General features: G+C 48.0%; 1 protein-coding gene across 2 annotated transcripts; it reads right to left on the reverse strand.

Moving 5' to 3' along the window:
• Positions 1-6,359: 6,359 nt before the first annotated feature.
• On the reverse strand, positions 6,360-16,033 carry Kcna1 (potassium voltage-gated channel subfamily A member 1). 2 transcript variants are annotated; one of them, XM_039107020.2, is made up of 2 exons: positions 14,112-16,033; positions 6,360-13,742 (listed from the first exon to the last, which is right to left on the reverse strand). In XM_039107020.2, the coding sequence occupies exon 2, from the start codon at positions 13,220-13,222 to the stop codon at positions 11,735-11,737; it is 1,488 nt and encodes a 495-aa protein (XP_038962948.1). In that variant the 5' UTR covers positions 13,223-13,742; positions 14,112-16,033; the 3' UTR covers positions 6,360-11,734. The 2 variants fall into 2 exon arrangements, with proteins under 2 accessions (XP_038962948.1, NP_775118.1); NM_173095.3 differs by lacking the exon at positions 14,112-16,033 and having other exon boundaries at positions 11,511-13,256.
• Between the last annotated feature and the right edge of the window lie 1,705 nt (positions 16,034-17,738).

Here is a 17,738-nt window from a genome sequence, read left to right on the forward strand (position 1 = left end):
ACCCTTCCTCTCTAACTTGGACACTAGGGAACGTCATAGTTTTTTAGGGGTGGGGGGTGGGGGGAAAGGAACAGATGACTGCAAACGTGATTTGTAAATTTAGGGCTTAGGGAAAACTAGATGGACCAAGCATACAAATCAGTGGGTTTAACTGCAGGTAGATTGTCCCACAGGGATTCATTCATTTTAATGACAAGTCTCCCGTTCAGACAAACTTGGGGTGTGTTGCTCAGCCTTGCAAGAGTACAGTACTGTCCCCAGAACTTAATAGAGCCTCCCATTAGCGATTCAGCCGTGTAGCATGGCCAGGACACATGTTCTTATTATTCCCTATGTGTGTAAATCAGGAAGTAAATGTTTTCAGCTAGGGAAAGGGTCTACAGCTGACCCACAAACCCAAATTCCTACACATTCAAGGCAATAACGTAAGCCTAAGTGTTCCATCTAGGAATATCCCTTCCTGAACAGGCTAAAACAAAGCATCCGCCATTTGAATCTAACACCAGGAAACAAACAGCCTGGGTAGGAGCTGCTCCAGTGTCCAGAGAGAACCACAGGGCACTCCCTTCAGGATTCCACTCTGGCCTGGACCCACTGCGTAACTCTGCCCCCTTCACCTCACGTGAAGAGCAGAAGAACTGTCTATCCAAATAGGGCAGAAGCAGAGCGACTCTTCTCACAGTCTCTGAGCTGTGTACCCAGGGCCCAAAGAACAATGCTCCCAACCTCAGTCAGCCATTTTGTTCTGTCTCTAGGAGGTAGATTCTCCCATTGCAAAGTGAAAAAAAAAATGTTGTCTTGGTGTCTTTATAAGTTTGTTTTGGCCTCATCCAAAGGGCATGGTGACAAACCATTACTGTCACTGGAAGTCTCCATGAGAGCTGACGTAGAGCTGCACTGCAGCAAGGGTGATAGCTGTGCCATAGGCGCAAGGAAAGCTAGCCGAGTAGAGATGTGTGTGTGTGTGTGTGTGTGTGCGTGCGTGCGCGCGCGCGCGCGCGCATGCATGTGTATTTGACGGGTCACATGTGTGTTATATGTGCATGAACTGAAGCTGTGGATAGGTGTCTTTCTAGGGACAGAGATAAGTGATGGTAAATGTGTGTCTAGAAACAAGAGAAAGCAATGACAAGTGCCTGGCCTCTGATTGCAGATGCACTAACTTGCTGTGGAAGCCTGTTTGTCCATCTTCAAGTTCAGTTCAGGCCTCGTCTCTATCTCCTTGTTTCCTTAAGGGGCTGGTATAACAGCCATGAAGAGTCTCGTGAGAGCAGGGATGCATGTGAAGAGATGGACCAATATGGTCTTACGCAGAATGGATAAAGACCTTCATTGTGTGGAAGTGTTCCGCATGTGGATCTCGAAGAGGGAGGTAATTGCCAATGAACTGTCTTGGTTAGAGTGAGAACTACCCTCCGAACAAGCCACGACAAGGATTCGTTCCCTGAGATAGAACATAAAAGCAGCCATTTGTTGATATATGCCTAGCGTGTTTTCTGAACTGGAGGATAGGTGTCAGCACAGAGAAGATGAAATGGCAACTCAGCTGGAAAAGTTAGGAATTACGGCAACCAACTGAGAAGCCCAAGGACCTGCCTCCAGGCTGCTGCCCTGCTGAATTCCTGTCCTGACTTCCTTTAGTGATAAACTAAGATGTGGAAGTGTAAGCCAAACAAAGCCTTTCCTCTCCACATCACTTTGGTCATGGATTTTCATCATAGTAAAAGAAACCCCAATCAATGCCCACGGGATTCAAACTCAGAGCGTCTTATTTGAATGGCAAGTCTCTACCCAGTGATCTATCTCCCATCCCAGGGGTATGTATATGTGTGTGTGTGTGTGTATATATATATATATATATATATATATATATATATATAAATCAATTGACATAATCTTTATCCTATTGGATTTGGAAGGCAGCTATTCACGTTTCACTAGAAATGTCCTTTAACAATAAGCTAATATCCTATAATCATTCGGAAACAGGGGTGGGCGTCTCATCTTGACAGGGTTGACATACACACAACTTTCTCTGGAATTAGGAACTGGTTTTGCTCGTTAATATGGAGGGGGAACACACTGTATGGTAAATCTACCCCAGGTTGAGTTCCTGTGAGACGTCAGGGGATGCTGGGGTTGGGGAGAGCAATCACCATCTTAAAAATAGTAGAAGTGGCTTGCATTTCCAAGGCTTCAGCTCACTATACTGACCGTAAAGGTTTTTTATTGTGAACCGGATTTGGCCCTAAGATCAACACAATTATCTTCAACTTAAGCCTCTCCTCCTTGATCATCTCTTGATTTCAATGTGAGGAGAGGGATAATAAATTTCAGCCGGTAGACCTTCCCAGCCTGTTCCTGGAACGTGCTTGAACAAAGAGAATGGGCAAACGCAGGCATTCCACATAAACCTATTTTTAAAAGGCATTAATAGGTAAAAGAATCCAATTTATCCCCTGAGTGCTATTCTCCAAAAAGACATTTCAAGAACGTATGATTCTTTCAACTTCTTGCTCAACTGCATATGAGAAAATGACTTAGGGGAAGCTTCCAGGGGCTTCTCCGTGGTTTACATGCAGCCACTTCCAAGAGGGAAGGGCTAGACCACCACAGTGATGTTATAATGCACCGGTTTCATAAGTATCTCTGTAGTACATGCTACTCGGGAAAAGACTATATTGACTCATAGATGTTCACGAGCCTCGTTTTATTTTTAGTGAGGACAGTTAAGAATAGTTCTTTTTATATATTTATAAAATGTCTCTCAGACAAGCATATGAGAAAAATTTCCAAGCAACATCTTGCTTTATTTCTCAATACTCACAGGTGGAAGAAGGGGAGGGGGGGGATCAAACCAGACAACATTTTGCAATCCTGACTGAGATCATTATCAGATGCCTTCTGGTACCTCAACATATTGCAAGCGCAGAGTTTGCCCTTGATATTTAGGGTTTGAAGATGGAAAACAGAATTCATTCCAAAGGCAAGGGAGGGACAGAACTGGGAAGGGGGACCGAGCATCTTGGGACGGCTGACTGCCTAGCGTGATGTGCAAAATGTACCGAAGGCTTCTCTAGAAACACGTGCCCCCACCAGAGCTTCAGACTCCCCCATTACCCAGCCAGGCAAGTGACTGGAGCGTCTCTTTCCCCTGGAGTCCTTCCCTTACACAGTATTCCTGCTGCAGGGAGGAACGTGCTACGCCTAATCTCCTCTGCAGTGCTGTCTTCCTCCACTGCAATTAACGACATATTACTACCTCCGACACCAGCGCCTATAAAACGCATGGTCCTACTACCTCCCTGGATCCACACAATGAGAGAGGAAATTGTGTTTCCCTTTCGGAAACGAGAGCCATCAGAGGAAACCAAGAAATTAACCAGATCCCCCTCTGACCTTTCCTTACATTTTTTAAGTTTTTTTCCCCCCAATGGTCAGTCCACACAATAAATGCTCTACTGTGCCTGTCACCATGTCTCAATTCCACAATAAACCCAGGCCACTCGTCCACCCTGCCACCTTGGCCAGGTCCTTTAGTCTGTAAAACCGCAGTACTCACAAAGCCCTATCTAATCCACAAGGGAGGCGGGGAGAGCGGGATAATTAAGGAGAAGGTGATTTAGAAACTGTTAGGAGAACTACTCAGACCTGAAATGTTGCTATTAACGCCTTACGTGAAAAGTCTACGCCTTTGACTTTAAGCAAAGGGGCTGCCAGTGACTCTAGAGGTCTGCGTGGAGAGGAGTGCTGGGTGGAGAAGAAGAAGAAAGAGAAGAGCAACCTTCGTTCTGTAGTTTAACTACATCCCAGGCCCCCACTGGACAAATGACCTCCGGAATACAACGTTTCCCTGAGTAGAGCATCTCTGAGGTCTAGAACAAAGTCAGTGTTGGGGAAGGACAGAACGGAAATCATTTGAGATAAAAATATTGTTAAAAGACGATCTGGAGGCTCTATCAAGGGGGTGCTGGGGTGACTCGCGGATAGAATGCTGGCCTGGCACATGCTGGGCTCCAACTTTGTTCCCCAGCACTGAGATGATGGAAATGCAGGTCGGGGTGTGGGGGGTGGAGGTGGGACGGCGAAAGAGAGATGGATAGACAAACACTAGTCAGGGTTTTGGTGCAAAAAAAATAATCCATAATCTTACCAAATTTAAAAAGCTGATTTCGGCGTTGGGGATTTAGCTCAGTGGTAGAGCGCTTGCCTAGCAAGCGCAAGGCCCTGGGTTCAGTCCCCAGCTCCGAAAATAAATAAATAAATAAATAAATAAATAAATAAATAAATAAAAAGTTGATTTCAGGAAACAAAACAGCAAATACACTACCACCAATGTTGGCCTGTGTGTTTTAGTTTGTTTCCTGGTTTATGACCCTGAGCTGCACCCCAGGCTTAAAAAACCAAGTTGTTATTTGGTTGGTAGCTTGGTTGCTTGGCTGGTTGATTTTTGGAGAAGGGAATAAGAAGTGGTTTGTTCGGGAGCCATTTCAGTGACCACGGACCCAGGAACATAGATTTTGGTTACCCCGAAATTACATGTTCTAACACGGGAGTATTTTCATAAGTTTTTATAGTTTTACAGAACAGAGAAAGCCCATAAATCAAGGCAACTTTAAAATACATTGGTGGGTACATCAGAGAAATGGGTACAGCAAGTTGGGAGAGCGTTGCTATGGGCCCCCGATGCTTACTGATGACATTCTTAGCTTTGGGGTTGGTGGAAGTTAGTAGGCTGTTATTAATGCTGTCAAACGGTTTTTATTTTCATCAGGTCTAAGATTCCTTTTTAAAATGCATATATTCTGATATCCTTAAAAGTAGGATTAATCAATATCATGCCGGGTCTCAAGTACTCTCTTCCCCAAGTGTGTCAGACAACGGTGCACACCGCCACTAGCCACACTTTGATTGAGTGAATGAGGTATGGTGTTCTGAAGACCAGTATTCAGCAGGTTCACAATGGGGCTTGGTGATGATCAGCCTAGCCACGCTGAGTCCTGTCCTCCTAAGGTCTGTAGCCAGGCACCTTGCTGAGGCCGGCACTAGTCTTCCTCCACACTCCAGCCTGCTCAACATCTAGAATCAGACTGACTGCAGAAGTCAGCTACCTGACCAGTCACAAAGGAACTGTGACCTAATCGCATCCTCTTGTCTGCTCTCACTGTTCTGTGTGGCCTCCCCTAAAAGTAGCATGACTAACTTCTAAATGCTCCATGATCAAACACAGCTTCCAGTTGCAATCCCACCTCTGGCCCTACCCATACCTGTTTAGCGCTACTTCCAGACCATTCTAAGGCTGAGCTTCGAGAAACTTACAGGAAGTTGTACTCTTCCTGACCCATGTGTCTCCATTGCCCTTGGTATTAACTAGCTCTCTCCTTCCTTCAGCTTAAACTGACCTATAATTTGACCATAACTGAAAATTCACAGATGGCTTCCTTCCTAGCCTCAGACTCTGCTTCTAGTAGCAACTTCTGCATCAAAAGTAGGCTCCATCTCCAGATTGCCCATGCCATGTCTACCACGGTGCAAGTGGACTCCATGACAGTGCCCTATCACCAGAGCACTAGGCTTGCGGCAGACCTCTGTCCCGAAGCAGGGAACCCTGTTTGCTCTGACATAAAAGTGGAGTAGAATGTGATGTTCTCAAGGAAAGAGAGAGGTCTAAATTTTAGAAAAACGCATCAAGTAATTTGTTGAAAGGGAAGAAAGAAATGTTAGCCACACAAAGAACTATGTGGGAAACTGCATGTAATGTGCACCTACAAACTTATTTCTTTCTACATCAAAACCACCACTGACAGAACTGTATATCTCAGAAGTCATTTAGTACCATGTCAGAGCACTGTTCTGAGCCCCCCCCTCTCTCTCTCTCTCACACACACACACACACACACACACACACACACACACACACACACACACACATACACACGCGTGCGCTCCTTTCCTGAAAAGCTTCCAAGGCAGAGCTGAAAAACTGTTGAAATTCAAAGCACTTTCATCAAGGAACTAACGGTTCTACACTCTTCAGCCTCATTTTTCTTTGCCCCGTTAAAAGCTGACCCCATCCTCACCCCCACCATTTGCACAGGCCAAATCTCAAGGGTCTGGGATCCTAACTAAATCCAACCTGTGAGTTGATCATCAAAATGCAAGCCCCAGGGCACCTCTTCAGATGGCACCAACCATCCACCATGCCCAAGGGAAATGAGGTCACTTCCTGGCATCTACCTCGAATCATCACTGTGCCCTTTAAATAGACCCCCCCCCAAAACATAGGGTACAAGTAGAGCCCCCTCCCCACAAATGACCTGTTAAACGAGACACAAAGAAACAGTCCTGGGAGTCCATGGTAAGATCCTTAAAAATTATCTTTAATGGATGCTAAATATGAACAGATCATGAAGTGACAGAACCAAGTTAAATTGCATAGATGAGAACTATGCGCGTCCTTAGGTTCTCCATCCGTAACATTCGGTGTCCTCAACCCAACATGGTAAACGGTTAGGGCAGGGCAAGTGCAGGGGCGATGAGATGAGAAGGGTCCTCAACCCAAGGAGGAAGCGATTGGCAAAGCCAAGAAAGAAAACACAACTTCATCAGCATCAATGGTTTGTCGTCCTGAGGGTGCACTGCGGGTTAGTACTTCTTGACTTTAGCTTTCAGCCTCAGGAATAGTTTGTCTTTCACCTTAGAGGTATGTCACAGAGCCCGTGCCACCCACTGATGGCTGCTCCATAAGTGACTCCCGAGCAGTGCATTGAAGAAGGAGGAGACCTCTGCGAGTTTTAAGGGGAAAGACAGCTCATGACCCGGTCTACTCTGCAAGGGCTTTCTCCTTCTATTTTCTTTCCTTATCCATTCCTTTTTCTTTGATTTAGGGGAAGGACCTTCTGGGTCCTTGGAGGTCTCATATCACCAATTCCCTGATAACCCCTAAATGGAAATCACCGTGACTAGGGTCAGCCTTCCCAAAGCTGTACTAAGGACGGCAGAGCCTAAAGCTCTACCTACACGCTGGCACTCCCGTGAGTGGATGAGCAAAGAGGCTGCCACTTGATCTGGAGCTTTTAATCTTATGTCTACGCCCTGAATGAGTTTGCACAGTGGCCCAAGGTAATGGGATAGTTTTGGTTAGCAATTCAGTCCCTGCTTTGCTTCTTTACAAAAGTGGCAGGTAGTTCACGATTCTCAAAGGGTTACCTGAGTCATTCTAGACTTGTCTGCATATACCCTGAAGTCCCATGCTATAAATGTAAGTCCTGCTGTACCACACGTAGGTGAGAGTCCACCACCTGAGAGAACACGTCAACCAAGCCTGGGTCTGCTCCTCAAATTCTAGTTCGCTTGCCTTCCCAGGGGGAATATAAATATCAAAAGGCTTCACTCTTGCTTGGAAAGGGGCTGGGAGATAACTCGGTTGTTTGGCAGTTCATACTCTTTCTAACAATTTTATACTATGGATGGTTACCACCCACCAATTCTCACCACTCCCAGGAGGAAGTCATTCCTGGAAGGAAATGGGGAACTGCCTTCTGCTAACGTTCATTTCCTACTTTCCGTTTAATCCAACCTACCAAACAAGGAATTAAAAAAGTTGCTTTAAAAAAAAATAAGCATGTGCTTTGAGGCCTCTTATATATGAAGCATGAGGTTGAAAACTATTTTTTTAACTGATTCTTTTAGACTCTAATTGGAAAAAGGTGTAACTACTACACCCAATGTGAAGAAAGTCCTTTACGGGTTGAATCTCATTTCTACTTAGGAAAATTTATTTCTTAGCCACCACTCTTACTCTGTTCTAGTTTCGAGAAGATCAAGGCTGTGTCAACCCCGGTTCCACCTCAGTGGAATCTAAACCCACAACAGAGTTTCGTGTTAGAGAAAAAGACTGTCCATTGACTACAGTGTGGGAGAAATGTTGGACCTGGTGCTCTGGACTTATCTGCACTTCCAGTGAACAGAGGTCATTGAGCTTCAGAATTTAGGTCTCAAGGGGGAGTGAGGTAGGGATGTGGACAGATGGAGAAGGGAGAGAGAAAGCCCAAACCAAAACGAACCCTTTCCTGGCCATAGTCTGTCTTCTAGAAATCTGAGGACAGAGAAAATTAATATCTTTGGTCTCTCTGATTCAGATCACTTGAAGTGAGTTAAGCACTTCAGAGATTCTGGGATGGCTAACAGCCACAGGATGACCTGATGTCTTCCAAGGGCACCCTATGGAACTAGGGCCCTACATGTTGGAAGAGATGGGCTATGGCTATTAGTGTATCGTAAGTCTTCTCCTTCCAGAGAAAACGGGTAAGCATCTGGGCATGAGCTATCAAGGCTCAATACCTAGGAAGGGGTTGAAAGGGCAAAACCTGGGGACAGGGGTGTGAAGTGGACCAGATGATGAGTCATTCCATAGTAGGCAGTTTAGTTAAGTGCACCTTCAGGTCTACAAAGACATTTCAGCACATTACAGTGCGGGGGTAAGAGCTTGATCAAAGGTCGCATGCCTATGCTACACAGATCATCCCCGTGCTCCCTGTCATCGCGCTCACCGCAATGAGCTACAGAAGGATAACCAGCATCCGTATCACCCATCCACTCCAAATCCATAACAACAGCACATCCCACAGCCCCAGGCAGACTACTCCACCACATGCAGAACTTTTTCTTGTAACATACACAGAAATGTCAACCTGTCCAGGGCACAGCTACAGGAGGCAGGTCAAGTGTCCAGGAGCTGGTTGAACTGTGTCAGTCTCAGTGTCTCATCCTCTAACCCATCCATCCCATAGTACTGAGTGGATTATTGCTGTTGACCGAGTTCTGTTGTGTCCTAGATCTCAGAGTCAAAATAAAAGTTCAAATATACCTGGAGAGTGGGGGAGGATGTCGGCATTTTTCTCCCAACTGGAGACTTGCAACCATGTAGAAAGGAAAGATCAGAGTGGCGATCTAAGGTTCAAAGAGTGAGCAACACACACAGGAGGGTATAGTACCCTATAGTCAGAGGCTGGGCAGTTCTTGGCACCTCATCTTCTAGGATATGTGTTGGAACACCCTGAAGACTCACAAAAATTGCACAGGGAAAGAAAATGTCCATCTCCTTTCAAACGAACTAGATAGCCTGGATGTCCTCATAGTTTCTTGGTCTATGGCCTCACTTCTAGTCTGAAGATTGGGTGGGGGGGAAAGGGAGGATTCCAGAAGAAGCCAGGCAAGAATGTAAGGCAAACAGTAGTAGGCAGCCACATGCTAAACGCAGAGTGACGATTCCCCACTCCAGAATCCTTAAAAAGGCAATGAACGCCTTTCCGCCAGTGGATAGCTGCTGGACTCCAGAGCCTGTGCCACATGGTGACCTTGCAGCTGGACATGGGGTCCCCACCATTCTCTGAATTCAGCGGCTGGGGCAGCAGCAATCAGATGTTCAGCCAGTGACGTGACTTCCAAGTGGGACAATCAGAGGAGCATCATAGGAAAGCTATAGAGGAGGTTGGCCAAGATGGCTGGCTTATGACAGGTCACTGTGAGATAAGTGTTCCCATGATTTACACCAATGTCCCCAAAGATCAGACTCTCAGAGATCTGCAAAGTGCTACAGCTGACAGGGAGAGATGGGGGAGAAGGAGCCACTGAACCTGAGGAAGCTTTGTATGTCCGGAGTGGCCTTCCACATTCCCAAAAACATTTCTCTTGGCTTCTGGTCGAGAAGAAACAAAACAGAACAGAACAAAACAGAATAGAACCAGTTTATGGTTCATGTCCACTTCAAAGATGGGTCTCAGTTCATATCCAGAGTCAGGCTGCCAAAGAGACCAAGTCCAGTAGACAGCCAAGAGAGACAGCACCTGCTTTCTCTCTCTCTCTCTCTCTTCTTTGGGGGCTCTGAGGGTGGAGAGGTCTTCTCACAGTGGTGAAGTGAGACAGTGAGGATGGAAAAACAAACAAAACAAAAAGCAAAAAGGTCTGTGCCCCAACCCTTCCTCCCTTCTGTTAAATAACTTCCCAGCTGAGTTATGGAGGCACTTTTCTGCAGTTCACTGTGGGTACAGATAAAGGCACTAAGCAAGTATTAAATCAATTGGCTGAGTTTCTTCAGGGAGCCTCAGGGGGGAGGGCCGAAGTCTCTATAGACTTCAAATCATGACTGCGAAAAGAAATCGGCTCTGCTCTGGATGCATGAAGAGGTCAGCGTTATCACTTACATCCTAAGAATGCACCAAGAAACCATGCAATATTGCACCTTTTTTTTGTTTGTTTGTTTGTTTGTTTTGCTTGTATTTATGTTCAGCTAGAAAGAATGCTTGGTTTTAGGTCTATTAAATACCTTGAATGATTTATTTAGTTTTCCACAGTTTCCCCTTAAAGGATGGGCATATTGGTCCTCTCTCTGTCTATACCTGCATAGAAGCTTGACATTTCCCTGAGCAAAGGCAGGAAAATTGACGGGAGTTTCCCCCACCCCACCCCCACCCCAGTGTTCCTTTGGGCCTTTCGTCCCACAGGCTTGTAATTTTTAGTATTTTCTAATTTTTTTTATTACTGAAACCATGCATTAATTAATTCAAGGTATATCTTAATCAAATAGGCCATAATGCTGACTAAGAGAACATGCTTTGAGCTCGGAAAAGGGACTGTCCCCATCTAAGGTACGTACTTAAATACAGTACTTTAGCTGCTAAGAAAAGAGTTAATAAATGAAGGAGTGCACTTTTGGTGAATGCAAATGAAACGGACTATATTTAGAAGAGTCGATTTCAACGTAAGCTTATTCACTATTGTCTGGGCTAACTTTCTCAGCATGCGATTATAAAATAAATGTTATCGGATTCAAACATGCTTACCATTGAACTCTTGTGCTCTTGCAATAAGGAGGGTAAGGTTTATCATCCACTTCTGAAGGTCAGGGGTCAGGATTGGTTTAAAAAAAAAACAAACCTATATTTGGATCATCTGCAGTTGAGAGAACTTAGCAGCCTTACAGATGAAACAACTCATTTAATCAAGTTGCCCTTTTCTTAGAGAATAGACTGGGATTTAGGAGAACGGGGCAGATGGAAAATCCCAACAGATTGGGACCAGTAACAGATTTGCAAGGTGCTTTCTGAACCATTCTTAATGAGTCCGGATTTTGTTAGCCTTGTATGCAATTCAGTTGATCAAAATAAAAGCATTTTTCCCCCCACTGACCACTGAGGCTGTTACATGGTGTTCCACGGGGCACACTATCTGACATGTGCTGTGCAATTTGCAAAAATTTTACAGTGGAGTTCCATGCAAATTTGAATTTTTATGTTCCTAAGTGGTCATCTGATTTTTAGGTTTAAAAAAAACAAACAAAACAACTTAAGCCAAAAGATTGGAAAAACTTCAGTACAAGGAAAGCATGAGTCTTATTTCACACAGACTACTTCATGGGCAGCGTTTTAGAAAATCCTCTTTCTTTTCTCATTTTTTAAATAAAAATGAAAATAGTTGGTTATTGGGTTGGGTTGAGTTTTTATATTTTTTGTTGGGTTTTTTTTTTCTTTTTGCTTGTTTGGTTGGTTTTGTTTTTTAAATGTGATCTTGAAAGCTTCAGGTTTGCCCACCCCCCAAATTCACAATGCAACAGTGCATTGCCAGTTAAATAAAGCATTCAAAGACTACGGTTTTAGTAAAGTATCTACAGAGTGGGACAGGAGTCGCCAAGGGTTTTGTTTGGGGGCTTTTGATTGCTTGCCTGGTGCTTTTTTTAAACATCGGTCAGGAGCTTGCTCTTATTAACGCAGTTTTGATCAGTTGCGGTGCAGTTACCAGTTCTGATATTAGCCTGCCTGTAGTGGGCTATGCTATTGTTCATGTCCTCTTCGATCTCCATGTACTCAGACTTGCTGATAGTAGAGGAGCTGCGGCGGCTGAGGTCACTGTCAGAGGCTAAGTTAGGAGAACTAACATGGAGCAACTGAGCCTGCTCTTCCCCCTCAGTTTCTCGGTGGTAGAAATAGTTGAAATTGGACACAATGACAGGTACGGGCAGGGCAATTGTCAGCACACCAGCGATGGCACACAAGGAGCCCACGATCTTGCCTCCAATTGTCACAGGGTACATGTCACCGTATCCCACAGTGGTCATGGACACCACCGCCCACCAGAAAGCATCGGGGATACTGGAGAAGTGCGACTCAGCTTCTTCCGCCTCCGCAAAGTACACTGCACTAGAAAACAGTATGACGCCAATGAAGAGGAAAAAGATGAGCAGCCCTAACTCCCTCATACTAGCTTTGAGGGTCTGGCCCAGGATCTGAAGGCCCTTGGAGTGGCGGGAGAGTTTGAAGATTCTGAACACCCTTACCAAGCGGATGACCCTGAGGATGGCCAGGGAAGTGGCCTGCTCGCCCTTCTGATTCCCCTCCTGCTCAGCTATCTCTGTGCCCAGGGTAATGAAATAAGGGATGATGGCCACAATGTCGATGAAGTTCATGATGTTCTTAAAGAAGTCTGTCTTGCTGGGGCAGGCGAAGAAGCGCACCACCAGCTCAAAAGAGAACCAGATGATACACAAGGTTTCCACAATGAAGAAAGGGTCTGTGAAGATGTTAGAAGTGTAGATGACTGTGGTGTTATCGATGCGGTGAATGGTGCCCGTGAAGTCCTTGTCATCCTTCAGCTCAGGGAGAGTCTCCAGGCAAAAGATGACTATGGAGATGAGGATGACCATGACGGATACAATGGCAATAACCCGTGCAGGTCCTGAGCTCTCCGGATACTCAAAGAGCAGCCACACCTGGCGCTGGTACTCCTTCTCGGGTAGGGGGCGCTCCTCTTCCTTGATGAAGCCCTCATCTTCCCGGAACTTCTCCATGGCCTCCTCGCCCAACTCGTAAAATTTAATCTCCTCGGAGAACATGTCCAGGGGCACGTTGACCGGCCTGCGCAGGCGCCCCCCCGACTGGTAGTAATAAAGGATGGCATCGAAGCTGGGCCGGTTGCGGTCAAAGAAGTACTCATTCCTCAGAGGGTCAAAGTAGCGCATGCGTTTCTTCGGGTTGCCCAGCAGCGTGTTGGGGAACTGGGCCAGAGTCTTGAGCTGCGTCTCGAAGCGCAGCCCGGAGATGTTGATCACCACGCGCTCGCAGCATTCGTGGTCGTCGTGGTCCGCCTGCCTTGGGTAGCTGCCATCCTGGGGGTGACCTGGAGCGGCCGAAGCCTCGTCTGCATTCTCCCCTGACATCACCGTCATGATGGATGCAGGGTGCAGGGGTAGGAGGCCAGGAGAGAGCCCGGGGTGTAAAGGAGCGAGGGAGTAGGGGTGGGGGGGACCCAAACGGCCCCCCCACCGGAGAGTGAGTCTCCCCCACGCTCACAGGGAGGGGCTTCAGACCCAGAAGGTTCAGAGGTCTACAACTTTGCTAATTATCACCTCCCCTCCTCCACTCTGCCTTTTACCCAATTTGGAAACTCCTCTCGCCTAAGGGCCCCCAGTGAAGCTTTTTTTTTTTTTTTTTTGAGGTGGGGGTGCTCTGTTTTTGTGTTGGTGAATGGGTTTTTCTTCCTGATCTGATTGTCTTAACGCACACCTGCCATGACTTCGGGGCTCGCCCCGGCTCCCTTCCCCTCCTGCAGCCCTCCTAGGACCCGGTGCAGTGCCAACTCAGCAGATCCCCGGGCCTGGCACCCACTTTGCTGCTCCTTGGCTCTCCCCCCTCCTACCCCTCTTCGCCTGCCGCCTTCTAAGCTCCCACCGGGGCGATCGATGGACGCTGCGGAGAAATAAAAAGTGATACGAGGGTAGAAAATCAGAAGCATTCGGATGGGACGAACCTAAAGACACCGAAGAGCACAGACTACCACCTTTTGTAGAACACACCGGACTTTTACTGGGGTTAACACATACTCACAGACAGACACACAACAGACACCCAGAAATCCAAGTTTGGAAATCTTCCATCCCACTTTTCCCAACGCCCAACAGCCGATCTGTTTACAACTCCGTTAAACTGGAGATCGGGAAAGCGCTTAGCGATACTGGAGGAGCTGCGGGTCCTAGGCAGCAACCCCTCACCCTCAGCCTCCCCCACCCTGTCACCCCTATCTCGAATTCTGCAGCCCCGAACTAGGGAGCTTCCTACCTGGCGGACCGGCTTGGCGCAGAGGCGGTACTGAGACGGCGGAGAGTCTGAATGCGGCAGGTCGCCTTTGCAGCAGCCGGAGCGAGCAGCCGCCACCACCGCAGCAGCACGCGAGAGGCTCCGGCCCCTGGCGGTTCGCGTCCTTCTCCTCTCAGGAGTCCGATCGTTTTATCGAGCAGCTACGGAGGAAACGTCCGTACCCTACCCCCATTCTCGCACGGTGCAAGCAAACAGGAGATGCTGTCCTCTGTCTGGGGCAGAAAGTCCCGGAGGATGCGGGGTGGAAAAACAAAAAGGCCACCTTCTCCCGAGTCACCCAAGCAAATGGCGATAAGCTTCACTCTCGCCCCCTCCGAACACTACGGGAGCCCTTGATTCGATCCCGAGGGAGGCGGGCGGCTCAAAGCCTGGCTCTACATGGCTCTCGGGTAACCTGCACTCTCCGTACCACAGCACGGACCTCGTTCCGCGGCGCGCCGCGAGCCTTCAGCAGCTTGGAGTGGGGCAGGGAGCGTGTGGCCGCAGGTCCGCTCGGTCCATTTCTGGGCGCTGCAAGATCAGCAGAAACCTGAGAAAGCGCCTGGAATGCGGAGCAGCGATTGGCCCACCGGGGCGTGGGTTGGGGAGGGCGGGGGAGGGCAGGAGCGAGGAGGTAGATGGAAAATATGAGGGGGTGGTTTGGCAGAAGGGGGTTGTCATTCAGTTCCCATCCTTGCCTGTACAGTTTCCCCCCCCCACCTCGAGAAGCCCACCACCACCAACTCCTCTTTCCCAGTGGCCCGCAGCCCCGCCCACGCACGGCCCTCCGTTGCGAGCGACCTTCCCGGGAATTTCACATTGGAGATGGTCAGGTCCGACGCAATGCAGGCGGTGGTGTCCCTGGCAGAACTCCTTGGACCCGTCTGCTTTAGATGCAGTCACACAGGCAATCTTCCTGCGTCTCGCTCCTCCGCGCCACCCCGCCTCTCCCCCCAGAGGCCTCTCTCCCCAGCCCACCCTAGCCCCTCAACCCCCACGCCAGTGGCACTCCAAAGGGTGCAGTTTGGTAAGAGCGCTACAGTTGAGGTTCTCTGAGATTCATCCACACAGCGTTACTGGGGAAAGGTGGTGCCAAGTGTCTGTTTCTCCTGAACCTACCAGGGGGAGCTGAAGTTTTCTTACAGTCAGAATATTCTGAAATGCAGAGAATGTGACGGGGGACGGGGGCGGACGGGCAAAGGCGTCGTGGGTTTGTGGGTTGTCTGCCAACTTGGTGCTAATTGGGACAAACGGGAGAAGCAAGTCGCCCAATTCGTTTCCTACCCTTGGTCCTTCCTTCCGAACCCCCACCCACCCAGCGGCCCTTTGCCCCTCAGGACCACTTTCTAGGCTCTGGACATATTCCCGCAAGGGTCGCAAAAGCGGCAGCCTGAGCCGGGAACATGCGCGAAGTCCCCAGTGCCGCTGCGCCTGGATGCAGGCTGCACGGGAGGAGGAAGCCAGAAGCTCCGGTCCTTCCAGCGTAGCGGAGCCTCTGAGGAGCCCCCAAGAATCCAGAGTCACCGCTGATTGGTTCCTCGCACGGCCTTGGCACCGCCCCTTCGCACCACCGCGGCTCGTGTAGCCTGCCGCCCACACCACCCACCTCTTTAATCAAAGCCAGTGATCATATCCTCCTGGCTCTATTGTGGCTAGTGGAAGGCAAGAGCCTTTACAAAGATCCCGGGGATACAGCTAGTTAAATTCCTCCTCCAGATTCAGACCCCGGCATTCCTTTCAGGAAAAAAAAATAAGTGTTTGTTCTCTCCTCTCCTCCAGATTCCTACCCTGCCTTTTCTTCCATGAACAACGAGTTCTATTACACAGTACTTCTTCCCACCTTAAACTCCACCCAGTGTACGCTGGTCCCTCCATCCCAGAAACTCCATCCCCCGGCTTCTCTTCTGCACTGATGCTCCATTGGCGGAAAAAAAAAATAAATGCGAAGCTCTGCCACAGAACGTCAAGCACAGTGGTTCGGTGGTCGCTGCAGCTAAAACCTCACAGTGAGCCTACTGCGTGAACGTTTCCTAGCAGAGTCCCAGAGATTCCCGTCATCTTTCCTGCTCAGTTTCACTGCCCTCCCCCCACCTCTGTCTTCCACTTCCTCCTTCCTGCTCTTGAATCCTTGTTTCCTAGGCGCGTCCTTGTCCTGATTCATCCTTTATTATAATGAGGTCGATGGTCTAGAAAAGTGGTTCAATTTGCATAACATCCCAATTCACAAATTCAGAGTTGTCTATGACAGGACTACCGGGTCCTCCACCTACCTGACGTGATTAAAGCAGGCCTTGGAACCACCAAGGAATCGGAGAAAAAGTTGTTGAGATGAGAAGTCAGCATTTTCCACATGAGTCCTCAGTTGCTAGGGGTCAAAAGGCACTCAAGCATTCAACCAAAGTTTGATCCGCCTTGGCTTTGGATCAGCCTTGTCCTAGCACTGGGTGACCAGTGACACACGGCTTCGGATCTTAGGGAGCTCGGGTTCGATGGGAGGCACAGACAATAAAGAAATAAACCCAGAATGTGAGTCCAGTACTAGAATGGGCTTTCAGACAGGAAGGGCCTCTCTGCAGAGGGATCATGGGAATCAGAAACCTGAAACCGAGATCAATGGACAAGAGAACAGTTTATGAATAAACATGCAGGTTAACACAAGAAAGACCTTAGGAAACAAAAGGTCATGGTGAACAAGAAGAAATAGCAAAGAAGATCATGGTGGGCAGACTGCGTGGGCCCTTAGGCTGGGAGGAAGAATGCAGCAGGAAGGACATGTGGTCAACATAGAATGGTTGTTGTTCGGAGAGTGTTGTTTGCTTGTTGGCTTTTGTTGTTGTTTGGAGTGATTTTACACTGGAGCCCAGGCCAGTCCTTAAGTCACAGCAACTCTCCTGTTTCAACCTCCCTAGCACTGGGGTTACAGGCATGGATTGCCCTGCTCTGTTTTGTTCCTTTTTAACTTTTGAAATTATTTTACTTCTTCTCTGTCAGCTTCGTGTGTGGGAGTCAAACATGTAAGCTGTGGTGCCTGTGTGGAGGTCAGAGGACAATTTTTAATTGGCTCCCCAAGTCAGGCAGAGGTCATCAGGTCTGGTGGCAAGCACTTTTAACCACAGAGCTGCTGTCTCAACAACTCTGCTCTGGGGGTTTTTTAAAGATTGCAACAATACCTGGAATGCAGGGGACTGAGAGAGCCTTCATCCTAAGCAGGGCTCACTTGGATGACAGAGCAGGCTTAGAGGATCTTGAAATTGGCTTTTTCAGAGGGAATGGAGTGGAATATGAGAGAAGGGTTTCAATAATGTCCCTTGAGCTTTCTGTCTCCATGACTGTCAGGTGCTAACATTATGTGCTAGACTAGAATCAGAGACAATTTCTCTCCCATCTGAATGTAAAGCCTGGAAGTTTCTAAGTGCCCCTGCTATGACCTGGCCACATTCTCCTCACCTTCCAATCTCCACTGGAGAGGCTACTAGAAGAACCAGTTCATTTTACTTCCTGGGGTTGCTATGCACCACTGAATGGAGCAGGTTTCCCATAAACTACAAAAAAGGCCCCAGAGAGCCAGACAGCCCCCTGGAAATAAAGTATCGCCTCAACAAAGCAGTG

Source organism: Rattus norvegicus, chromosome 4 (assembly GCF_036323735.1).
Source record: "Rattus norvegicus strain BN/NHsdMcwi chromosome 4, GRCr8, whole genome shotgun sequence".
Taxonomy (NCBI): domain Eukaryota; kingdom Metazoa; phylum Chordata; class Mammalia; order Rodentia; family Muridae; genus Rattus; species Rattus norvegicus.